Source organism: Pagrus pagrus (assembly GCF_965226575.1).
Source record: "Pagrus pagrus genome assembly, chromosome: 10".
Lineage (NCBI taxonomy): Eukaryota > Metazoa > Chordata > Actinopteri > Spariformes > Sparidae > Pagrus > Pagrus pagrus.
Window position 1 is genome coordinate 1,535,790 of NC_140194.1, and position 26,223 is coordinate 1,562,012.

The 26,223-nt window shown below is 42.1% G+C and overlaps 2 protein-coding genes across 3 annotated transcripts in view; one reads left to right on the forward strand and one right to left on the reverse strand.

The window, feature by feature from the left end:
* The first annotated feature begins 7,284 nt into the window (after positions 1-7,284).
* Positions 7,285-10,503, forward strand: pdcd2l (programmed cell death 2-like). 2 transcript variants are annotated; one of them, XM_084363674.1, is made up of 2 exons: positions 7,285-8,028; positions 9,094-10,503. In XM_084363674.1, the coding sequence occupies exons 1-2, from the start codon at positions 7,524-7,526 to the stop codon at positions 9,699-9,701; spliced, it is 1,113 nt and encodes a 370-aa protein (XP_084219800.1). In that variant the 5' UTR covers positions 7,285-7,523; the 3' UTR covers positions 9,702-10,503. The 2 variants fall into 2 exon arrangements, with proteins under 2 accessions (XP_084219800.1, XP_084219801.1); XM_084363675.1 differs by having other exon boundaries at positions 9,097-10,503.
* The window catches only part of LOC311263535 (nuclear factor of activated T-cells, cytoplasmic 3-like), a 31,785-nt gene continuing 16,005 nt past the window's right edge, over positions 10,444-26,223 (reverse strand). The window contains exons 5-10 of the mRNA XM_084363671.1: positions 20,478-20,677; positions 19,642-19,814; positions 16,870-17,010; positions 16,721-16,776; positions 14,967-15,663; positions 10,444-11,254 (exon numbers count right to left, since the gene is read on the reverse strand). Coding sequence (XP_084219797.1) covers positions 11,118-11,254; positions 14,967-15,663; positions 16,721-16,776; positions 16,870-17,010; positions 19,642-19,814; positions 20,478-20,677 — 1,404 coding nt within the window. The 3' untranslated portion in view covers positions 10,444-11,117. The remainder of the gene's footprint in view (positions 11,255-14,966; positions 15,664-16,720; positions 16,777-16,869; positions 17,011-19,641; positions 19,815-20,477; positions 20,678-26,223) is intronic.

Genomic DNA, 26,223 nt, shown 5'->3' on the forward strand with positions numbered 1-26,223 from the left:
GAAAAACAGGTGATGTCTCTTCACAGTATCACTCTTGTCAGGGGCGGACTTACCATGAAGCAAAACTAGGCGGTTGCCGAGGGCCTCAAGTTCCTGAGGGCCCCATAATAATCCTCATACACTTATGGTTAATACAGTTATTACTTATTTGCGCACATTAATTAATTAATTAATTAATTAATTAATTTTGATTAAAATCCTCTCGCTGAAATAACAGCAGAATGCTAATCATATTATGTGTGTGTTGGGCCCCCCCTTCAGTCTCCACTACATTGGATCTGTATAATTGTATAATTGACCTGTTGTTTTGTGTGTTGTCTCCTCATATCAGAGGGCCCCATGCCTGCCTTTGCCTTGGGCCCCAAATTTCTTAAATCTGCCACTGACTCTTGCTGATAACTTTAGCTCTACTTCAACAGAAATACGGACGTGTTAGCTCTACGACCGCATGTAACCGAGGTGTACAGACAGTAATGTTACCAAAGCAAAGTTTACTTTGTTCAACCGTTGTCATGTTACTGTGACAACGGTTACACTAGTTTTTGATCACGAACCAAGTCATCTTATTTCAACAGAGGTTCAGCCGTTAGCATGTTGCAGCCAGGTGCTACTGCTCCGAGTCGTGTCCAAACTTTGACTGCCACAAAAATGCCTGATCGAGTTTATGTGTTTAAAAGATAGCATCGTTGTGGCGTACCGAGTTAGCACGTAACGTCACATTACATCTGACAAGCTGTTACAGAAACCTGGGATTTTGTATATTTACAATGTTGATGTTGCTTTAAAGCCAGATGAGTCACAAGATGGAGAAGGCGTTGATCTGTGCTGAAAACTCTCCAGATAAATGTCTCTGATGTATCTGACATGATGGGCCAGGTGGTTTGTGTACCAGGTGACTGTGTGCTGTTTGTTCCCGGGCCTCGGAGCGTCCCCGGGGGCCCCGGCCCCTTCAGAGATTACCAATTCATGAAGTGTGATAACTCAGAGATGCTGCGACAGCGGCCGAGCTGCTGCTTAACGATGCAGGGCAGCGGCTCTTCGTCCTCTGGGAGGCATTCTCCGTCTTCATTATGGATTCTGATATCTACCATCATCTGACAAGTGAGACACAAACGCACACACAGGAAGTCAGGGAGTGTGTTTAGCCCCGGGGCCCTCAGCTGAGGCCTTCTGAGGATGGAGGTGTTAGAGGAGGAGGAGGAGGGGGTAGAGCTGGAGGTCGCGGAGGCAGCAGATGAAAGAGGAGTTCGGTAATAGGCAGCACTTTGTGAGATCTGTTAGAATCTGAAAACAGGCTTTTGACCCAGAGACACGACCTGCATGAGGAGCTGAGACCAGCAGAACCCCCCTCGTCTGAAAACTCACTCCTCGTGACTCACAGGTACGAAGACTAGATGAAGAGATCCTGCTGTTTTTATACGACTTCCTTCTGGTTCCTCCTGAGCTCATATTTAACTGGTTTTACTTTATTTTAGTAGTTTGGTTTTGAGTTTTATTGCTTCAGGAAGGAGCCACGAAGACATTACACAGGATTAGATCTGAGGCCCGGTTCAGCCCTGGTGTGAAGAAGAGGAGGAAGAAGAAGAAGAAGAAGAGGAGGAGAAGAGGAAGACGAAGAAGTCTGTTTTAACTGATCCAACCACTGAACCAGTCACCACAACATCACCAGACTCCATTAACAAATCCTGGGATTTTAAGAGTTGTTTCACGAGGAGAAACTTAACAAACTTTGTGAAACGGCTACGACGATTTTACTTTGGGTCCCGATGAAACACGACAGAATAAAAGTGACTGATTGTAAAAAAATCTCATCTTGTTCATCAAGAGTAACAAGTTGTGTGAACATGTGTGAACATCATCAGATTACAGTGACAGCAGTTGGTGTGAGATACATCTAGTTGCTTCACTGAGGAAGTTAAAATGCAGCGCCGGCCCAAACCTGCATCAACACTGCACGATGATAGAAAATCTGAAATATTATAAATGAGATATTAATATTAATCCCCAGTTAATAATAAATCCCTGCCCGCCTGTAGCTGCATGACAGCACTCTCCTTTATTACTCTGCCCCCAAACCAAACCTGTGGCAGACAAATGGACCCGTCTATTGACAGACCGAACCTCTCAGCTGGGTGTCAACTGTAGCAACACGTCGAGTCCCCAGCAGGCTCGTTTTCCAAATGAAGCCAACATGGCTGCTCCTGCAGAGGCTCCTGGTACGCAGCAGAACCAATTAAAAAACTCAATTCGGCAGCTCAAAGTCCTGCTGAGAGAGTGATGGCATGGTCGGGCTGATAAGCGGCTCAGCGTTCAGACGCTCTGTGTTACAACACACACACCCCCCTCAGTGCTCCCTCTCCTGCTGGGGAAACACCACTCCGACCCAGGCTATCTGCAGCACCAGTGGCAACAACAGGCAATTTGTGGAAGGTTATATAGGGTAATTAACAAACGTGCTGTGTGGCGCTGGATGACACGCTTCATATCATGTTTGTGTTTTCCCTCGGGGCGTCTGCCACGGAGACGCTCCCATGTAGAGAGGAAGCTGCAGGTGGAAACGAAGACGGATCAGTCAGACATTCACTTTGCATCTGCCGCTTTAATTTAAACTCTTATTCTGAGAGGGTTCACCTGACAGACGAGCACAAGAAGTCCATGTTTATGGTACAAAAAACACATCTGAGGCTGTAACTGAGTTAAACCTTCATCAGCGCGGCTACAAACCTGGCCTGGCCTGCAGTACTTGATCCTTCATTCAGTGGCAGTATGCAGTAAATACCGATGGGCAGCAGCTTCGCCTTGTTCAACAAAGCGACTCCTGATAATGCATAACTGCAGAGGACAGAAACAAGCGTCCATTTGCAGTTTCTTTCTCGAAATGAACCTTCAGAGGATGTTGAGCCGAATCTGCAGCTCCCCTCGGCTTCACGTTGCTTTGTAGTGAGTTTGTTTATCGGCTCGGACACAACTTCAGCGTCTAATGAGCCAGATACTTCCCTCAGGAGTTGGTGGAGACCAAAAACAGAGCTGAAGAGAGAGCGTATTGGATGAACATTCATCATGTTGATGTTGAACTTATGATGATACGTCAATGTTGTGTTCACGACTTGTTTCTAGTCTCCCCAAGTGGCTGAAATAAAATCAGATATTGCCGGTTTCAGAACCAAGAAAGAGCAAAATCGGATTGAATGTGCTGCACTCTGGAGTTAATTAGAGGAAGTGAAGGAGAAACACTTGTGCAGGAGGGATGTGAAGTATTTCTTGAGGATTTTGAAGCTTCAGGCAGAAGATCGACACTGACTGTGCTGCTCTGACTGGAGGAGATGCACTTCAACCCTTAAAGAACAGCCTGAGATGGAACAGAAGGCGCTCGGAGTTATGAGCTTCTGCAAAGATGGAAGAGATACAGCAGCTCAGGAAGCTGAATCCAACTCCTCTCACAGTCTCCAGGGTCAGAACATCAGGAGTGAAGCTGCTGTGTTGTTTTGGATGGAGACATTTATCAAACAGCGAACGACCTCTTCATTTGTAAGAAAAGTAGATTTTTGAGTCTCATTCCCAACATCAGAAACTGACGCTTGAGATTGTAAGAACCAACTTTTTTTTACAAATAGCACCTTTAAACATCCAAATTGATTTGAGGCGGCGCCCAAAAGAGATGATTGATTGTTTCATCACTCAGTGTCTTAAAAAGAAAGTGAAGGATCTGCATCCTGCCCCTCCTGGACTGATGGAGAGGCTGGATCCAGGGAGGTCGAAGCTGTGGGAGCAGCACATTAATGTCAGTGATTTTTGGTTATCATGTGTTCAACTATGAGTGTCTACATACTTTTGGCCACAGGAGCGACGTATTCTGCACATGAAGCTTTGCTTTTTTAAAACATTATTCAATGAAACTCTGAAACACAGAAGATTAAGCACTTCATTATTCACACAGGGACAAACTTTATTAAAAAGTTGCTCTGAAAGTTTTTATATTTTTTCTGCCTTTGAGGTCCTTTAATTAAAGATAAGGTTTACTTTGTGAAACAGAACCACTTTCAGACGCACAATAAGCCGAGAACTGTGCGGTTTTTCACAGCTGCAAGCAAACAGTCTCTGTGAAATGTATCCCAAATTTATTCAGTCAAAACAAACCTCTTCCATGAATGTGTATACGTACTGCTTCAGAGAATACTTCAGTCAAAATGTCTCCGGTTTATTTTATTCACTTCAAACACTCGCAGCTCTTTACTTTGAACCTCGCTGCCCACCGTCAGGCTGAATCCTAAAGAGCCGCTGCATGAGTCAGGAATCCCAGACTCAGAAGAAGAAGAAGAACAAACTGTGTTTCATGGACAGACAACATGACTGAACTCTGCAGCTCGCCTCTAATCTGCCTGAGTCACACAGATCAAGGAGCCCACGACTCTCCACCTCTCCACCTCTGAAGTTGACTACCTGGAGTCTAATAAAGCCTGCAGAGATCTGGACTCGCTGGTCAGAGAAGATTTTCTCTGAACATCATAAGTAGGCGAGTATGGGAAAGTTGAAGCCTGTGGTGTCCCATCAGCTGAGACGTTATCAGTCCTGTATGATGGAGGCAGACGTGGCTGTGAGTCGGGTGAGGGCAGATGTTGAGCGCTCCATCCATGAGGCCAAATTAATAAATATAAAAGTAGAAATATGAATATGATGAGCCAGTACACCTCTTATAGCTACAGTGTCTGTTTCACATGGTAAAAAATACATGAAGGCCGTCTGTGTGGACGTTCACAGGTGTCTGCAGTTTGGGTTTACTGCTCGGCGGCCATCTTTGTCCAGTCTGGAGCCTGAAGGTCGGGACTCAGACGGAGCGGAGGGACTGGAGGTGGGACGACGGTGCTGACCGTGATAGGTTAAGACACCTGTCAAGACAAGGCAAGTTTATTTGTGTTGCACCTTTCAACAGAACGGCAGAACAAAGTGCACTTCATAAGACATGAGAGGAAGAAGACAAGATATTAAAGGAGCAGTCTGCAGTTTTGGGGAAGAAATATTTATCAGAAGACAAAAATCTTCACTGAATGATTAACAAGAAATTGAGAAATAAAAAAGCTTTTAGAAGGTTTTATTATATTTATTTACCTGAATATTATAATACAATTGGATTTCACTGTCATACTTTTTGAACAGGTACTAACACCTTGTCTTTTCCCTTCTGTCCCGGACGAGGCAGACACCGTGTCGTCTGCAGGCTTCAGGAGTTGAACAGACGAGTCTCCTGAGGTGGACGGGGAAGCGTGGTGGGCAGAGCCGACGTCCCTGAGGGGATCCGGTCTGGGTGTGATTTTCTCCAGGTTCACCTGCTGCCTCCTGTCTGTCAGGACGTTTGTGATCCAAAAACAGGTGGAGGCCGGCACAATGAGGCGAGGCACGCTTATCATAAAGCCCCATTCAGACACACGGCACATCAGTTGAGACATTAAAAGAAATTGCATTTAAAAGATAAATCAACGAGCTGGCAGACGGTGTTGAACAAACAAACAGGATCCTTGCACGTGTCCCTGGAGAGTCGAGGATGAAGTCGACTTCACCAAACTTTCCCTCAACAGGAGGCTTCATTCACTGTTTCTTTAATTATGCTGTTAGTTAGAAGAAAAGCCTGATTTCCACTGTGCTTTATGTGACAGCTACACATGAACAAGATAAAGATTTTTTCCCCGAAGCTCTATAATAATTATAGTAATTAGAAATTATAATGTTGAGTTGCCTGCAGTGATTGTAATCTCAGCGAGGCCTCTGGTGCTCAGATGTGACAGACACTGAAAAGAAAAAACTCTGCAGATACACAAATTCAATATTATCATTTCAGCAGCAGTTTGAACAGGAAACATGATGAGCTGAGACAAATGACGCGTGACTGCCCCCTGCTGGCTGGAGTATATATATATTGTCATTATAAAAAGGAGGACAGTGGATCACACACAACTACAAAAATTAAAAAAAACCCTACAACAATTAGATTTTTAAGTTTATTTAATAAAAAGATTCTCAACCTTGGAAACTGTAGTTTTACGAGAAAAGTCTGAAGTTTCATATCTGGAGATTGTTTTGTGGACTCTGACACTTTCCATCAGCCCGGGGTTGAGTAGATAATGAAGAATGTTTAATTTTTGTGTGAACTGTTCCTTTAAGTTATTTTTGGTTTGTATTGCTTATTGATGAATAACTTGATGTTTAGTTCAGGGACATCAGACGTGTCGGTCATGATGATGTCACCTGTCTCAGCCCTGAGTGGAGACACGAGCTGCGGACTCACACACACACACACACACACACACACACACACACACACACACACACACTGAACAAAACAAAACAATCTGTTTTTATTAAACATTCAACTTTTAATACATTTCACATGTTAGTGACTCACACACGTAAAATAAATGTAATTTTATCTCGTTCACTTTGTCTTTACTGTATCACAATATTGAAAAGATTTTCAAATCACCTTTATTTTGTTCAACTGATCATGATATTTATTGTATATTCATTAGTCAGTCCCTTCAGTATAAGAGCATTTTGCTCTTGTCTCTAACTACGTCTACATTTCTCAGACTTGTGGTGTTCTTCTGCCTCCTAGGGGCCAAAGAAAATCACCTGAACAAATGCTGATCTGTGGAAGAGGTGGAAGTCATCACATCTCAACACGTCAGTTCATCTGCAGAGGCCACATTAAACCTGGAGGGAGACAGCCTCAGTTTACCCCTCTGACTGAAAGACAGCACACTATGTCATATAATCAATTATTGATCAATTATTATAAGGTTTTGCTGCCTTTCCTTAACCAATATGTAATCCCTCTAGTTGTATATATGTTGTCAGAAACCCTAACTGGTAGGATGTCTTCTTATTTTCATGTTTCAGTTACACATTTTTGGGAATAATTAATACAATTTCTGCAAGTTTAACATCGTGGTAAGAGGTCAGATCTCAGCAAAGTAATCATGATTGGTAGTTGAAGGTAACATCTCAACAGCATATCTTTACTTTCACTCTAGTATGACTTTTGGCTACTTAGCAAGTTTTAGTCTAGTGCTTTTAATTTGTAAGAGGTGATACAAAACCGGAAATCGCAAATCAAGCTAGTTCCGGTTAACGTTTAAAAGTTATGTTTAATTAATATTGAATAAAAAAAAAGTTATTAAACCACAACTAAGTGAATTTTTTCCTGTTTATTTAAAAGACAAAATCACTTAAACGGATATTTTCTCGCCGTTTACTTCCGTTACTTTAACGGAAGTGAAGATGTCCGTGCGGTAGGAACCTTTCTCAATCTACTTCAGTTTAACGGACAGGCTTCACATTTTTACCGCATTCTTACGCGTATGTAGTATTTTCATTAACAGGACTATTTACTGCTCGCTTCCAACATACTTACAACAGTTTATGTGTATTTTTACGACTTAAACGAACATCCAGCCGGCGGCGATGTTTTGGTGACGGACCCTTGACGCTCACTTTGACTTCCGGTCGGTGCTGACAACATGTGAGGGATCATGGCTGCCCCCGCTGAGGAGGGAACTCTGGTCGGACTGTGTGATGGAGAGCTCGACACTCAGCGGCACCAGTCTTCATATCTGACCAACAAAGTCGGGGGTCAGCCGGACTGGCTGCCGGCCATCTCCCGGCAGTCTCCCCGCTGTGGACGCTGCGGAGCCCCGCTGGTGCATGTGGTGCAGGTGTACTGTCCCCTGGATGTGTCCCCCTACCACAGACACCTCCACCTGTTCGCGTGCCCGGCTGCCGAGTGCAGCAGCGGGCCGGAGTGTTGGAGGGTGCTCCGCTCTCAGTGTTTGGAGGCGGAGGTGGCAGCGGCAGCAGCAACAGCGCGGACACCCAGCCGGCCTCCCCCGGCTCAGGAGGCTCCTCTGGCGGCCACAGACTGGTGTGACACCGCTGATGACTGGGGGATGGAGGAGGAGGAGGAGGATGGATGGGGAGGAAGAGGAGTGAAGGAGGACAGCCAGGTTCAAGAGGAGGCAGCAGCCCCTGAAGCAGACGGTGAGGTGGAAGAAGTACTCAGATATTTGACTGAAGTAAAAATAGTAGTACTGCTGCTGTGTAGAAATACTCAAGTTGTACTATTACACGTTAAACACCTGCATTCAAATTCTTACTTAAGTTTTAGCATCAGAATAAACTTAAAGTACTTGATCACAGTCAGAGAAGCGTGAATGTGTTCGTTACTTTAATGTTGCAGCTTTAAAGTACTTTATAATATCCTATATCGATGCATATGTGTAATATACTTCACTATACTTTACTGGTAGTAATGCATCTTAATTTAGTACTTGAGTAAAAGTACTTGTAACACTGGTTGATGGTGTAAATTAACATTGTCATGTTTTTTGTTGTATTGAGAATCGTATTCCTTAAAGCTGCTTTAAGATTTTACAACCACTAGTAGTACAGTTATGAGGTACTTGTACTTCACCTGCATATTTCCATTTTCAGCCACTTTTTACTTCTACTGCCCCTCGTCTGAGATACATTTGTACTTTTTTACTTCACTACATTTATGTGACAGCTTTAAGTTGAAGATTTTACATTTAAACACATCAGTAGTTTCACCAGAGATTTCCCTCTAAACCACTCAAATATTTCAGAATATCAGAATATTTTCCTCACTCGCCTCTCAGAGCTTCTGTTTGTTACCAGTCTTCATCTTCATAAAACACATCAGCTTCTCGCTTTTAGCCCCTGGTCCACCAGGAGGTTTCAGTTTTGGCCCCCTGCTGTAGACTAATGTCTCTCTGGAAGATCAGGGCAGCCTGGCAATATTTCTATCTGCTTTCCCGTCTCCATTATAGACTGAATGAATACATGAACTCATGTTTGTCCCGTTTTGTTTAGTTGTTACTCTGAGGGAGTTTGAAAGTGATCTGATTGTCTTTGTGACGATAACACGACTTTAAACGGGGGGAAAAGTTGTCTGTTTCCAAAGAGATTTCTGCTGAAAAGGATTCTGTTCCCTCACAGTTTGACATGGACACCAGCTGAATTTAGTTTTTCGACATCTAAACTGAAACTCTTCTTTTCTCTTGACTCAATTTTCTTTCTGTCCAGCAGCCGGTGAGACTGACGTCAGCAGCCGCCTGCAGGATCTCAGTTTGGGAGAGTCACAGGAGGAAGTTCCTGTCCTCCGTCCGTTCTTCATCAGTGTGGTGGAGGAGGCAGATCTGGGTGGAGAGGAAGACGACCTGCGGCACGCTCAAAAGCTGCTGAGGGAGTACGAGAGGAGGGAAGGAGTGACGGTGGGAGAGCTGGAGGACGGCGAGGGCGGCGGCGGGGAGGAGAAGTACGAGAAGACGAAAGCCCGGCACGGAGACGCCGTCTTCTCCAGGTTCATGAAGAAGATCTCGCTGTGTCCTCAGCAGATCCTTCGCTACTGTCGCGGCGGAAAACCGCTCTTCATCTCCGAGCCGCCGTCCAACATGGCTCAGGTGGTTCCAGCGTGCGGCTCCTGCGGCGCATCCAGGACTTTTGAGCTGCAGCTGATGCCGGCTCTGGTCAGTCTGCTGCAGAGGAAGGACGTCGGCGCCGAGGCACAGCTGGAGTTCGGGACGGTGTTGGTTTATACGTGCAAAAACAGCTGCTGGACGGCAGGATCAGGATCAGCTGTGGAGGAGTTCTGCTTTGTTCAGACTGACCCGGACCAGCAGTTATTTAAATGACTGAACAGGACCGGTCTGATCCTGGACACTGAAACAAACTGAGCCTGAAACAGAACAGAGGGATGTTCTTGCACAGCTCGCAGGTAGGGATGCACGATATGGATATTTTTCAGCCGATAACCGACAACTAGCTGCTTCAGAGGCTGATACAATAAGATAACCGATAACTTCACATTTTCTATTTTAAAGAGAAGTTCCTAACTTGTAGTTTACGCACACCTGAGTGTAAGAAAGGATCAGATGTGCTGATCAAAGATTTCATGTTCAGCTCTAGTTAGATTTATTGTGTTAAACTCTTCCCTGGTCTCTGAAGCCTCGAGGATGTGGACCGTGTATTTTAAGCTGCGCTGCTGCTTCTTCTTTGTATCGGTGTTAATTGGCAGATCGCAAACCAACTCTTAATGCCTCCACCTCCCGTATCAGAGTGTGTAGATGCTGTGCTGGTCTATATCGACTTTAATTTCACTGACATTGATAAAAAGCAGATAATATAAATTTCCCATCGTGCACCTCTACTTGCAGGCTTGAAAACACTTAGCCGCAGTTATATTGAGAACATTTGTCCTCCTTGTGTGATTTAGTGCAGATTTGCACTTTAATAACGTTCTTGACTTTGGTTTTGTTCCTGCAGGTAGCCAATATATGCTGCTCTGACCTTTGACCTCCCTGTAATGAAATGTCACAGCTCAAAGTGCCTTTAATGTGTTTGTGCATGAAGAGAAGGAGACCGTTAGAAATGACGCTGCTTCTGAAATCCTTTATGGAGACGCTTCACACAGAATAAACTATTTTACAACTCTCACTCATCATTCAGCAAATGATTTATCAAAAAACAGAATGATCAGATATTTTCTTTTTACTTCAACCTTAAGATACATTCCTGTGACTCAGTGTCTGAAGCTTCACACCAAAACAGTTCTGGCTGAACAGCGTTTGTGTCATTCAGACGAGGACATGTAAACCATACAGAGAGAAAAACCAAGCTATAAAAAATGTAAATGATCAGCTGAAGGGTTTTAGTTTTGTACTGGATCAGATCCAGAGTATCAAAAATAGATTTCACAATTAAACGGCCAATAAATAACGACAAGATTTTCTCATTTTTGTACGACTTAAAGCTCAGATGACATCGTGATTGTTGTGATTGTGTAGCATTAAAGCGTTGCAGTTGAATTACAGCCCTTCTGTTGTTTTCTTCCAATTCGGTCATAAAAAGCTTAAAAAAAAAAATCTTTGGTTTGTCAGTGAAAAACTTCCTGAGACTGATGAGGAGACGGTCGTGTGATACCCTGATGAGACTCGTCGGAGGCGGCTGATTGGTTTTCAGGCACTTGAGGATCAGTTTGTGCAAACATGAGCGCCGGTTTGTTTTTTAAAGGAGAAGCGCTGCGGGCGACTCGGTAAGAAGCAGAGTAGCTACTGAGGGCCGCCGCAGAACGGCGGCGCAGCATCACTTGACTTGTGCTCCCAGTCGTACTGGTGGTACTGGTCGAACTGGTCTGGCTGGGTGCTGCTGCTCAGACTGCCGATGTCTCTGTCGATTATCTCATTCACTGCAACAGAACAGAAGCAGGAGACGTGATTATTACGACATTTCTGGATTTAGCGGCACAGAATTTTAAACGTTTGGAAAGTTGGAAACATGATTTGATTTGATTACATCCTGTCACAACAGGTTGACTTTTCGCTTGTTGCTAATCACTTGCGAGGTCGATGTCCAGTTATCTGCTGGTGTTGCAGTTTTCCAGCCCGTCTCACAACCATCGTTACATCTCAAACTGTAAGATGTGTCTGAGCTCCAGAGAGGGCGAGTTAATGTTTTTGGGTTTTTTTGTTTCCAAGGAAAATAATTTTTCATACTCAAATGTAAAAATGGTCTCTGAAGGGGTTGATTCACAGTGACTACAGATGACAGTGAGCAGGTTCTTATGATTTCTAAAAAAAACTAGAATGGTGCTCAGTAGAGTGCATACCTCCACCAAGGCCCAACAGTCCCCTTTTTTACTCACTCATAGAAAGCAGCCACCTAAATTTGAAACAATTTTTTTATGAGCCCTTCATTATTCCCTGAGAAATGAACAAACATGTTGAAAACAGCCTGTCCTGCAGTGTGAAGCCGGTCGTTAGTCAGACTCCTTTTCTTAAATGACGTTAGAAGAGGAGAAAGGTAATGAGACGAGGCAACTGAGACTGTCGCGGCAAATCCAACCCGAGTCCTTCACAAAGAAATCCACAGTCCAGCAGCATTAAACAACTTTAACAAGTCGTTCGCAACCTTGTATTTACAACTAAGAGGGACAGGAAGGTCTCATTTTTCATGTCCTGTTACCATCTGCGCACATTGGCCATAAAAAAAGTGATTTAAACATATAAATTACTACAAATTGTTGCATAAAGAAATTGAGAAAAAAATCCTGTATCTGCATCAAAAGTTAACAGGGTCTATTCTGGGCTGAGACTCATCCTTCGTCCAAGTTTTGTGGAAATCCGTTAAGTAGCTGTTGTGAAGTCCTGCTGACAAACCAACAACGAGCCTCGGGAAACAGCAGTGGCTGAGGCTAACACGGCTAGCATGGCTAACATTACCACCCTACATGTATTGTCCCACATATGTAGTGGGGTTTCCCTGCTCAGGGGTCTCTGAAGAGAAGATATTGGAGCTCTTCTGTTCTAATTACTGAGCAGAGTCGAAATAAAACAAATGCAGGGAAAGAAAACTGGACTCTGTGTTGCAGTTCCCTGTTTGGCCACAGGAGGGAGCAGCTTGACAAACTGACTTTAAACATGTTCCCTAAAACTTATTTACTCTTTATGATGCTCAGTGTCTAATGACTCAACAGCGACAGGTTCATGTGTGGATGAAAAGAGATAAAGTGACTTCACGCTCTGCAACATTCTCGTTCTCGCTGCATCGTCTAATTACCAACTAATCCATTTATGACTAAACTGACTCATGAACCATAAAGCTTTATGACACGCTGTGCCGGCAGGGTGTCAGCAGGGGTGAGAAATGATTGTGTTTAATATTATTAGCAGCAGTAGTAGAGCTGCTCTGCTGAGTGTGTTTACACGCAGCACTGCTTCATTCAGTCTATAGATAGCTCTGCAGTGAAACCTGAAGCTCGTGAAGCAAACCAACACAACAACACTCGTCGCTGACACTCGCCTGGTAAACACAACCTGAGCTGCACGTATGAATCAAAATGATACACACAGAAACTATCCCAGACATGTGGAGGCGCAGACGGAGCTGAGTTGTATCTGTTTCACTAGCTTTAGTTTTCCTCTGAGCCTCCTTCAGTGTCCCTGCAGAGCTGAAACAACATTCTGACATAAATGTTTCATTTTAAGAAAGCAAAACAAAAATAATCCCAAATCTGTGGACATCAGCTGTTATGCTCTGTCCCACACTGACCTGTGCTGCCAGCCAGTTACGACCCTGGATACAGTGTTAAAGGAGGAGCCCCGTTCATTTTTATGAAAGCTGCTCAGTGGCACATGAAGCCAGAAAAGCTCAACTTCCCGCCTGTGAAAATAATAATCTTCTGTGTTGTGAGGCCCATAGACCGAGCCGGCTAACTTGAGTAGAGATTAAATAATTTCATCATGCGGCTCTTCTACACTTTCAGTTTTATTGGACCGAATGGCTCAAATTCAGATTTTTATCCACAGTTTTACAGATGCTTCTTTCACACTGTTAGCTTATGGGAAAGAAAGTGTTTTTGGGGTCTCAGTGCGTCACCTGACATTGTAATTATACAGTTTGGCCACTACAGAAACTGTCCTGAAAAGCCTGGTGCTCTTCCTGAAGTCATCAGCAGCGGGGGCAACAAGCTAACGCGTGCCATCTAGTGGTATCGTCCAGTCATGCGCGTATCTAGGCAAGTATGTGAACAACTACGGTCAGGACGCAGCCGCTGGTCCACGCAAACACGCAGTTCAAAAGCAAGTTTATCTCCGTCCTCAAGGTTTAAGTCTAACTGAAGGTAGCGTCAAAACTAAAGAGGACAGAGCGAGAGAGAGAGATCTTCATTAGGAATCACTGACTGGTCGACCTGGACACAACGTACACATATACAACCTTCTGACCTAAAGGATGAAGTCTTCTGACCTTCAGGTCACCGGGCTGACGTTTCTCCAGGCTGCAGAGGTCAAAGTCAAGCTGAAAGGCGAGGGCGAGGGCGAGGGGGGGGGGGGGGCTGACGACAGCTGCTGCCCACCAACTGAGGCACAGCAACTAATTTAACTCCCATCTGCATCATTCAGACCAGCAACAAGCAGAGGCAGCTATTATTAACCCAGATCAGAGAGAAACACAGTGTACACACACACACACACACACACACACACACACACAGGGCCACGACGTATAAATAACCAACATCACAGAGCAAGTGTGGACAGACAGACAGACAGACAGACAGACAGACAGCTGCAGCAGACACAGTGAGAACTGATCTGGATCATGGATCTGAATCTAAGGTCCAGATCACCAGTCGAACAGCAGATCTGTCTGAGGGCTGTTTTGTCCGTCTGTGCGATCTGCAGGGACTCCCCAATAACTCTGTGTTTCCCCCGGATGGGTGTGGTTTCACAGGACGTAGCAGCGCACGCTTCAGCGATCTCCGTGACGCTCAGAGAGCACGTTGTTTTTCAATATTGTGCGTATGGAAGGTGACATTCTGCCTCTGAACACTGTTTGAGTGGTTGTATGAGAAGTTTGTTGGCGAGGTCGGTCTTCAGGTGATCTGATGAAATGTCAGAACGAGGATCTGGCCGAGTCGTCGATGCAAATGACTTTCAGTCTGTGTGGGCGACCAGAGTTAGTGTCCCGTGTGAGTCTTGTGTAAGCCGTTCTGCATATTGAGTACTTTTACTTCTGATCCATCAAGTACATTTTATTGTACTTTTACTTAAAGGAGCTCTATATAACTATTCATAGCAGTTTACATGAGTTAATCACTTTTACTGGCCATACGTGAGCAGATTGTAACGTGACGTGAAAATGAGACCTTCTCTGTCGTCTGTCGACGATTTGTTGAAGTTGTTTAAAGCGGCTGGACAGCTGATTTCTCTGTGAAGGACTCGGGTTGGATTGTGACTTTACGTACGTTCTCGACTGCCTCGTCTCAGCGGAGAGCAACAGTCTGCTAACAGAAACTAACAACCAGCTCCCAACACAACATAGAAGTTCCACAGAGAACCTCAAAGTAACATCTGAATTCAGGATTTTAGACATTAATAAAAACATACGGAGCTTCTTACCATCATCCAGAGTGATCTCCTGGAGGCCCAAAGATCCCAGATTTGGATGGGGGTCTTCTGGCTCCTGCTTGATGCTCAGCACCTCTCCTGGGCTGGAGAGCACAGAGTCCTTCTGGGGGTCAGCAGGGGTCACAAAGGCTCTTCTGGAGCTGAGAGACGGAGAGGGTTCCCTCTGAGGTCCACAGGAGGACGTTGGAGGGGGCAGGGTGAAGGTCTGAATGGGCACGGAAGAGGCATGGGGAGGCATCGTGGAGATCTGAGGAGGCATTATGGAGGTCTGGAGAGGAATCAAGGTGTGATGGGGGACTGCGGAGGCCATGGAGGAGGAGGAGGAAGTGTGAGGAAACATCTGAAGGGGGACAGAGGAGGCGGGGGGATGATGAAGACGAGGCGTGTTCTGAGAAGGGGGACCACAATGCACTGGGATGTCACAGGAATCATAGTAAAGCACGTCTGGGATGAGCGCTCGGTCATGGGAAGGCAGCTGGGAGGAGGTCGGACAGAAGCCAGGTGGATTGTGGGAGATGTGGTCCGTCTCCCAGCGCTCCTGTTTGACGTGGTGACGTCTGACTCCAGGCAGGTAGGTGAAGCTCTGTGCTAGACTTTTTCTTCTCTTCCCGTTAGAGACGTAGAACTGGACTTGGACCGGTTCCGTTGTCTTCTTATTGTAAGAAGGGACCTCCACCACAATGCTGGACTGAAAGACAGAAACACAAAGATGTGAAGAAAAGCACAGAAAAAACAAAACATGGTCTCATGGCTGAATCCAAAACTATTAGTTGTTTCCATCTTTGCAGAAATTGGTGGTGTGATTTGTGAGACACGAGCAGGAGGCAGCGCTACAACTGTTACTTACTGCTGCTCACTAAACTCTGTGCTGTCGCTATCTTGGGCTGTAGTGACTAGCTGCCATTGGTAAGTAGCTCAGTTAGCCGTGAAGCTAAGTGGCCCAATTATCTGACGGAGGTCTTTCTGAGAGTGACGGAGGTCAGTGGGGAGACAGGGGACACAGTACAGAGACGTCTTTGACAGAACGTCAACACTGTTGTTTCCTCACACTCTTCTGGTTATATCTTAAATACTGCCCTCTAAGGTTTGGCCTGAATGACAGAGGGGTTATAGTTTTAACATAAAAAGAAACACACATTTTTCTTTTCCGTTGGCCCAAATGAAACACAAATAATCCAGAGTCACCACATCCAAGTTTCAAAATCTACCACACATTTTCACTCTTCAGTGATGTCACGGTGACTCCTGCATCGCTTCCCTCTCCTCCTCAGTCAAAGACACATTTAGACTCAGCCTCGGTCTCTTTGTGGTTTCAGCAAGCTCTTGTTAACTTCCTCTTTCTACTTCCTCTCAGGGGAATCCTCATCGCCATCTTAAGTGACGTTTCAATGCTACAAAAACCAGAGTAAATTTCAGCAAGAAAGATTCTCCAAGATGTGAGAGAACACTCAAACGTTTGATCCAGAACACAAACTGAGCTTTCACACCTCCCTCGTCTCATTACGTAACAGAGCATCACATGACGTACAGTGGCAGGATCTCCACAGTAAGTTGACAAAAATACAAACATGGCCTCACTTTGTTGTAAGATCAACAGTTAGCAGTGTCCGTTAAAGGAACAGCCCGATTTTTTTCTCTGATGTTTTGCCACAGGAACCACAAAAAAATAATCATGTTCATCTTCTGTAAAGATGTAAAATGTAAAACATATTTTTCTGGGTATTTAATATGATGTTTCTACTTACTCCGCTGCTTTTTTCTGGCACAAGCCTGGCGTCCATTTCCCACAGCGATCGTCCATCTGAGGGGGCAAAACATGTCAGTTAAATCCTAAGCAGGTGATGGGACGTAAAACCACATTTGATGTGATATATACGACATAAACTGATCTCACCAGGCCCCTTCTCTACAAAAACAACCCTGGACTGAGTGGAGATGTTGGAGCCGATGATGAGCAGCTCCTCTCCTCCGTCCACGGAGCAGCTGGCTGGACTGAAGCTGTCCACCTGAGGAAGCTCCTGGCCCGAGCGCTGGGCTGCAACACAACACAGTTTTTGTTGTTATTGGTCTTTAAAGGTCCCACATTATGCTCATATTTAGGCCCATTCTGTTATTGCCTCCAGTCTTCTCTGACTTCAAGTGTCACAATTTTTTTAAAATCAGGGTTTGCAAATTCAGTTACTTCTTTTAAGTCTCGTATTTTTCTAGGAAGGTGTTTCTTTTTATAATTCTGATGTTCTTGACTTTTTTTTTCAGGTGATCCATTTTCTAAGTCTGATCATTTTTTCATTATTTTCAGACTTTTTTCCCCTCAAATTTCTCTTAAAATTCTAAATTTTGTTTTTCCCCAAAATTCTAACTCCCCCCAAAAAAGGATCATCCTCAAATTTCAGATTTTTTCATAATTTCTCTTAAAATTTTTCAAACTTTTTCTTAAATTTCAGACTTTTTCCCCTCTAATTTCTCTTACAATCCTGACTTTTTCCTTTTCCTTTTCTTTTTCTAACCCCCACAAAGATTCTCCTCAAATGTCAGGCTTTTTTCTCTCAAATTTCTCTTAACATTTTTCAAACTTTTTCACGAAATTCACTCAAATTTCTCTTAAAATTCTGGCTTTTTTCCTTAACTTTTTTCTCAAAATTCTGATTTTTTTTCTCCCCATAATTCTGATGTTTTGCAACCTCAACTTTTTTCTGAAGATTCTAACTTTCCCCTGAAATTTTCTCTTAAAATTTTGAGGTTTTTTTCAAACTTTTTCTCAAATTTCAGACTTTTTCCCTAAAATTTCTCTTAAAATTCTGACTTTTTTCCCCTTTTCCTCAAAAATTCTAACTCCCCCCAAAGATTCTCCTTTTCCCTGAACATTTTTGAAAGTTTTCTCTTCAAATTCTGAGTTTTTTCCCCTAATTTGTTTTTTTCTCAAAATTTTGACCCCCCAAAATGTGAACTTTCCCTCAAATATTCTCTTAAAATTCTGACTTTTTTCCCAAACTTTTCAACATTCACGTTTTTAACCTAAACTTTGTTTCTGAAAATTCTGACTTTTCCCGTCAAATGTCTCTTAAAATTCTGACTTTTTTCCCTTTTCCCCAAAATTCTAACCTCCCCCCCCAAAGATTCTCCTTTTCCCTGAACATTTTTGAAAGTTTTCTCTTTAAATTCTGACTTTTTTCCCCTTATTTTTCTCAAAATTCTGACTCTCCCCCAAAATATGGACTTTTTCCTCAAATATTCTCTTAAAATTCTGACTTTTTTCAAACTTTTTCTCAAATTTTTTACTTTTTCCTTTTCCCAAAAAATTCCAACCCCCCAAAAGATTCTCTTCAAATTTCAGGCTTTTCCCCTCAAATATTCTCTTAAAATTCTGACTTTTTTTTAACCTTAACCTTTTCCTGAAAATTTTGACTTTTCCCCTCAAATTTCTCTTAAAATTCTGACTTTTTTTCCCTTTACCCCCAAAATTCTAACCTCCCCCCCAAAGATTCTCCTTTTCCCTGAACATTTTTGAAAGTTTTCTCTTTAAATTCGGACTTTTTCCCCCTTATTTTTCTTAAAATTCTGACTCCCCCCCAAAATGTGGACTTTCCCCTCTAATTTCTCTTACAATTCTGACTTTTTCCTTTTCCCCCAAAATTCTAAATCTGAATTTTGAGAGAAATTTGAGGGAAAACATGTCTGAAATTTGGGGGAAAAAGTCAGAATTTTTTGGAAAATGTTTGAAACAAAAGTCAGAATTTTTAGGAAAAAGTTGAGGTAAAAAAATAAAAATTTTAAGAGAAAAGTTTAGGGGAAAAAGTCAGAATTTTGAGAAAAAGGTTGAAAAAAAGTCAGAATTTCAGAAAAAGTTGAGGGGAAAAAAAGTCCAAAATTTGGGGAAAAAACATCAGAATTTTGAGAAGAAAGTTAGAAAAAGTCAGTATTTTGAGAGAAATTTGAGGGGAAAAAAGTCAGAATTTTGAGGGAAAAAAGTCAGTTTGGGGAAAAAGGCCAGAATTTTGAAAAAAAGGTTTAAAAAAAGTCAATTTTAAGAGAAAAGTTTGAAACAGTTGAGGGAAAAAAAGTCTGAATTTTGAGAAAAAATTGGTGACAAAATTTTAAGAGAAAAGCTAGAATTTTGATGAAAAAAGTCAGAATTTTGAGGGAAAGTTGAGAGAAAAAAGTCAGGCTTTTTCCCTAATTCTCCCCCCCCCAAAAAGATTCTCCTCAAAATTCAGACTTTTTTTCCAACCTTTTTCTTAGATTTTGACTTTTTCCCCTGAACTTTCTCTTAAAATTCTGACTTTTTTCCTTCAACTGGAAACATGGAAATCTTACTTTCTACAAAAAGGGGACCATTAAATGTATTAAATGAAACTGTAGTTTCTCCATGTTACACAGTAGACTACAGCTCTGCATACACACAGTAGAAAGAGGAAATATTCAATCAGCAGTAAGAAAAAAAACCTCACTGATAATAATCTATGTCAAAATTTTGAACAAAACATCCCCTGAACTTCCGGCTCCACTTGTTCGACTTTAATCTGGTTTCAGTTGAAGGAAAACAACCTGTAATCTTTCTGTGGTTCCCTCTCTGTTGAATGTGAGGCACTGTTGACCTCACTGTAAGGTCACTCTGAATAACATAATCAGATGTGAATGTGGTGTATTAATATTGCAGCTGACTCACAGCACTCCACAGGAACAGACGTCGTCTGCAGCCACAGCATCCTGCCGTCCGGCTGAGGGATGGCGGCCCTGAACACAACTCGCACCCTCGTGTTTTTACGCCCGATATCCGTCTCTCCCTTCTTCAGCTCGATGTCAGCGTTACGCAGCTTCAAGATACCAGCACAGTCGATGCTGTGGAGAAGAAAACCAGAAGACAATCAGTTTAACACAAAGCGTGTAAACAAGTAACTGCAAATGTATGGTGCAATAAACACAAAGAAGAGGAAGAATAACTGTAAACAGACAGCTGGAGAAATCTCATTAGCTGCTGGCTTGGCTAATGTTTTGGTTGATTAAAGTGTCATTGAATGTCTTGAATGTATGTCGTTAGTAACTTTATGAAATGTCTCTGTCTAATAACCTGTAACAACTGAGGATTTGAAAATAAAGAGTAATTCAGAAATGGGCTTATAGCAGAGGTGAGAAGTAATGAAGTACAGATGATAAATAAATACTAAATATAATAAAGAATAAATACTTTGTTACTGTACCAGAGTTTTCAGGTATCTGTACTTTCCTCGAGTATTTAATTCTCTGGCAACTTTTAACTTCTCTACATCTGAACACAAATATCTGAACTTTCTCCTTCGCACATCTTCAAAACAGGCTCATTACTTTAGTTTGAATGCTCAAACTACTACTCACACTGCTGTTGTTGCTACTATAATTATATTTGAGATGGACGGCGCTGATAGGATCAGCTCACAAAAGGAAAACACGGCTCCAGAATTTATCTTAATGCCTTAAAAATAAACTCTGAAGCTAAATCCAGGTTTGTTCCTGCCCCTCTGTTACCTGGCGGACATGTCGTTTTCTGGAAGCAAAGGGATCTCCAGGACCTTCGTACCACCCATCACCTTCTCCTGGCAGGTGGTGGTAACCATCTTCCCCGTCACTCGGTGGACCTGGTAGAAGGAATGAGGGCGAAGGTAGCGCTCGTCTGCAGTGCCGATGAACAACAGCAGGCTGACCGGCTGCTCGCTGTATCCAGTCAACTGAGGACACAAATTAAATTATGCACGTGAAAAACAGTTTCTCTTCCTTTGAGACACCTCAACAGTCACTTGACCTGGTGAAACTCGGGGGGATGACACATCCTCCATCCTGTGCCCATGTGTGAAACAGTCCAGAAAGGGTGTTACAATTCAAATTGAAAGTGAAGCTGAAGTGTGATATCTCAGACAGAATCAGTCCAGTTTCACCTGACTTGGAGTTTGGATGTTTGACAGCATAACCTGATCTTTAATAAACTGACTGATTGATGAATATGAGATGAGTCTGTGTGGTAAGTACCGACCTAGAGCCAGAATGTGATTTGAACATTAAGACTGATCGTGGGCTCCATCCTTGAGTCGTTCCAGTCCAGGAAACTGTTCTGTGTTGAATTTTGAAGGCTGAAGTCCAAAAGAAAGAATGAAAAGCTCTGAGGGACAGAGTTTGTCAGTCTGATCAGACAGCTCCGGCTGATACACGACTTCTCTGGACTTCTCTGAATTTCTGAGGTTGATGGTTCGATTCTTATGAGACTCAGTGAATGTTAAAGTCCAAAACCCAAAGTGAGAGTGAAAAGCGCCCAGGGAAAAACTTGGTGGCGCGATGGGTTTGTTCTCGACTGGTAGTAACCAGGCGACCGGATGCTGGTTTGAATCCTGCTGCCTGCCAGTACCTTGAGCCTCAGTTGTTGGCCTGTGATTTCTCATAGATGGAAGTAGAGGACTATGTGATGAAGCTGACTTACTTTCAGCTCAGACATTTGACCAGATCATGGCATGTATTTAGAGTTTGACAGTGTGCTGTGCCACCTGGACGCTGCAGGAACATTTCACTGCTACTGGAAACATAAATATTTGTTTAATTTTGTGTGAGTTAAAGGTTTCAAACAGCTGCTTAAAGGATTTTTTTTTATCAACCTTTTTCTCAAATTTCAGACTTTTTCCCTAAAATTTCTCTTAAAATCCTGACTTTCCCCCCAAAATACTAACTCCGCCCCCAAAAAAGATTCTCCTCAAAATTCAGACTTTTTCCCTCAATTTTTTATTCTAAAAAGGAAAAAGTTAGAATCTTCAGAAAAAAGTTGAGGTAGCAAAAAGTTTAAATTTTGGGGAGAAAAAAGTCAGAATTTAGAGACAAAAAATGGGGAAAAAATCAGAATTTTAAGAGATGTTTGAGGGAAAAAGTCGAAATTTTGAGAAAAAGTTTGAAACGTTTTAGAAATTTGAGGGAAAAAAAGTCTGATAATCTTTTTTTGGGGGGGTGGGCGGAGTTAGAATTTTGGGGAAAAAGGAGGGGGGGAGTCTGAATTTAATTTATTTTTTTTAAAGAAATCTGAATTTCTAGGAGAAAAAATGAATCATTTAACTTCTAGAAGATGTTTTCCTCCTATTAGATTGTTTCCCCACTCAGTACCAGTTTCACACATGAAAAGGAAATCTTTAAAAGAAGATAATTAGACTTTGCTGTTCCTCTAAGTGTTCCCTGATGCAACTCGTTCCCTGGTGCAATTGTTTTTTGGAGTTTTTTAGAGGAAAAAGTACACACTTTAGAAAAGTGCATACTTTAAAAAAGTACACACTTAAAAGTGTGCACTTTTAAGTGTGTACTTTTAAGTGCACACTTTTAAGTGCACACTTTTAAGTACATACTTAAAAGTACATACTTAAAAGTGCACACTTTAAAAAAGTACATACTTTTTTGAGGAAAAGGGGAGTAGGCTCCGAAGTCAGAAGTTTTAGAAAGAAAATCTGAATTTTTTGTAAAAAAATCTGAATTTTTTGTAAAAAATCTAAATTTTCATCATTTAACTTCTAGAAGTTGAGTTGTTCCAGTCCAGGAAACTGATCTGTGTTGAATTTTGAAGGCTGAAGTCCAAAAGAAAGAATGAAAAGCTCTGAGAGACAGAGTTCATCAGTCTGATCAGACAGCTCAGGCTGATACACGACTTCTCTGAACTTCTGAGGTCGATGGTTCGGTTCTTATGAGACCGTGAATTTTAAAGCCCAAAACCCAAAGTGAGAGTGAAAAGCGACCAGAGAAGAGCTCCCAGTGTGAAGAGGACCTGGTGGCGCAGTGGGTTTGTTCTCAGCTGCTAGTAACCAGGCGACCGGATGCTGGTTCGAATCCTGCTGCCTGCCAGTACCTTGAGCCTCAGTTGTTGGCCTGTGACTTCTAATAGATGGAAGTAGAGGACTATGTGATGAAGCTGACTTACTTTCAGCTCAGACATTTGACCAGATCATGGCATGTATTTAGAGTTTGACAGTGTGCCATGCCACCTGGAGGCTGCAGGAACATTTCACTGCTGCTGGAAACATAAATATTTGTTTAATTTTGTGTGAGTCAAAGGTTTCAAACAGCTGCTTAAAGGACGGCTTGCTAATTCTATGTCCAAAGCCTCCTTGCTTCCATCTTCGAGAAACCACAGGACCATCTCTCACAACTGGGGGTCCACATACCGGCAGTCAGCTGGACTCAAACCAGCGCAAGAGCCTGTGGTTAATACTAGCCGAGAAACAGACCGACTGCGCCACCAGTCCTCTTCACACTGGAAACACTTCTCTGGGTGCTTTTCACTCTCACTTTGGGTTTTGGAATTCTAGCTTTTCCCTCAAATTTTGTCACAAACTTTTTCTCAAAATTTTGATTTTTTTTATCAACCTTTTTCTCAAATTTCAGACTTTTTTCCCTAAAATTTCTCTTAAAATCCTGACTTTTCCCCCCAAAATACTAACTCCCCCCCCCAAAAAGGATTCTCCTCGAAATTCAGACTTTTTCCCTCAAATTTTTTCTCTAAATTCTAAAAAGGGAAAAGTTAGAATCTTCAGAAAAAAGTTGAGGTAGCAAAAAGCTTCAATTTTGGGGAGAAAATAGTCAGAATTTAGAGACAAAAAATGGGAAAAAATCTGAATTTTGAGAAAAAGTTTGAGGGAAAAAGTCGAAATTTTGAGAAAAAGTTTGAAACGTTTTAGAAATTTGAGGGAAAAAAAGTCTGATAATCTTTTTTTGGGGGGTGGGCGGAGTTAGAATTTTGGGGGAAAAGGAGGGGGGGAGTCTGAATTTAATTTATTTTTTAAAGAAATCTGAATTTCTAGGGGAAAAAATTAATCATTTAACTTCTAGAAGATGTTTTCCTCCTATTAGATTGTTTCCCCACTCAGTACCAGTTTCACACATGAAAAGGAAATCTTTAAAAGAAGAAAATTAGACTTTGCTGTTCGTCTATGTGTTCCCTGATGCAACTCGTTCCCTGGTGCAATTGTTTTTTGGAGTTTTTTAGAGGAAAAAGTACACACTTTAGACAAGTGTATACTTTAAAAAAGTACACACTTTTAAGTACATACTTAAAAGTACATACTTAAAAGTGCACACTTTAAAAAAGTACATACTTTTTTGAGGAAAAGGGGAGTAGGCTCCGAAGTCAGAAGTTTTAGAAAGAAAATCTGAATTTTTTGTAAAAAAATCTGAATTTTTTGGAAAAAATCTAAATTTTCATCATTTAACTTCTAGAAGTTGAGTCGTTCCAGTCCAGGAAACTGATCTGTGTTGAATTTTGAAGGCTGAAGTCCAAAAGAAAGAATGAAAAGCTCTGAGAGACAGAGTTCATCAGTCTGATCAGACAGCTCAGGCTGATACACGACTTCTCTGAACTTCTGAGGTCGATGGTTCGGTTCTTATGAGACTGTGAATTTTAAAGTCCGAAACCCAAAGTGAGAGTGAAAAGCGCCCAGAGAAGAGCTCCCAGTGTGAAGAGGACCTAGTGGCGCAGTGGGTTTGTTCTGGACTGGTAGTAGCCAGAAAACTGGGCGCTGGTTCGAGTCCTGCTGCCTGCCAGTACCTTTTAGAAATTTGAGGGAAAAAAAGTCTGATAATCTTTTTTTGGGGGGTGGGCGGAGTTAGAATTTTGGGGAAAAAGGAGGGGGGGAGTCTGAATTTAATTTATTTTTTAAAGAAATCTGAATTTCTAGGAGAAAAAATGAATCATTTAACTTCTAGAAGATGTTTTCCTCCTATTACATTGTTTCCCCACTCAGTACCAGTTTCACACATGAAAAGGAAATCTTTAAAAGAAGAAAATTAGACTTTGCTGTTCGTCTAAGTGTTCCCTGATGCAACTCATTCCCTGGTGCAATTGTTTTTTGGAGTTTTTTAGAGGAAAAAGTACACACTTTAGACAAGTGTATACTTTAAAAAAGTACACACTTAAAAGTGTGCACTTTTAAGTACATACTTAAAGTACATACTTAAAAGTGCACACTTTAAAAAAGTACATACTTTTTTATGGAAAAGGGGAGTAGGCTCCGAAGTCAGAAGTTTTAGAAAGAAAATCTAAATTTTTTGTAAAAAAATCAGATTTTTTAGGAAAAAATCTAAATTTTCATCATTTAACTTCTAGAAGTTGAGTTGTTCCAGTCCAGGAAACTGATCTGTGTTGAATTTTGAAGGCTGAAGTCCAAAAGAAAGAATGAAAAGCTCTGAGAGACAGAGTTCATCAGTCTGATCAGACAGCTCAGGCTGATACACGACTTCTCTGAACTTCTGACGTCGATGGTTTGGTTCTTATGAGACTGTGAATTTTAAAGCCCAAAACCCAAAGTGAGAGTGAAAAGCGCCCAGAGAAGAGCTCCCAGTGTGAAGAGCACCTGGTGGCGCAGTGGGTTTGTTCTCGACTGGTAGTAACCAGAAGACCGGGCTCTGGTTCAAATCCTGCTGCCTGCCAGTACCTTGAGCCTCAGTTGTTGGCCTGTGATTTCTCATAGATGGAAGTAGAGGACTATGTGATGAAGCTGACTTACTCTCAGCTCAGACATTTGACCAGATCATGGCATGTATTTAGAGTTTGACAGTGTGCCGTGCCACCTGGAGGCTGCAGGAACATTTCACTGCTGCTGGAAACATAAATATTTGTTTAATTTTGTGTGAGTCAAAGGTTTCAAACAGCTGCTTAAAGGATTTTTTTTATCAACCTTTTTCTCAAATTTCAGACTTTTTCCCTAAAATTTCTCTTAAAATCCTGACTTTCCCCCAAAATACTAACTCCCCCCCCAAAAAAAGATTCTCCTCAAAATTCAGACTTTTTCCCTCAAATTTTAATTCTAAAAAGGGAAAAGTTAGAATCTTCAGAAAAAAGTTGAGGTAGCAAAAAGTTTAAATTTTGGGGAGAAAAAAGTCAGAATTTAGAGACAAAAAATGGGAAAAAATCTGAATTTTAAGAGATGTTTGAGGGAAAAAGTCGAAATTTTGAGAAAAAGTTTGAAACGTTTTAGAAATTTGAGGGGAAAAAAGTCTGATAATCTTTTTTTGGGGGGGCGGAGTTAGAATTTTGGGGAAAAAGGAGGGGGGGAGTCTGAATGTTTTATTTTTTTTAAAGAAATCTGAATTTCTAGGAGAAAAAATGAATCATTTAACTTCTAGAAGATGTTTTCCTCCTATTAGATTGTTTCCCCACTCAGTACCAGTTTCACACATGAAAAGGAAATCTTTAAAAGAAGATAATTAGACTTTGCTGTTCCTCTAAGTGTTCCCTGATGCAACTCGTTCCCTGGTG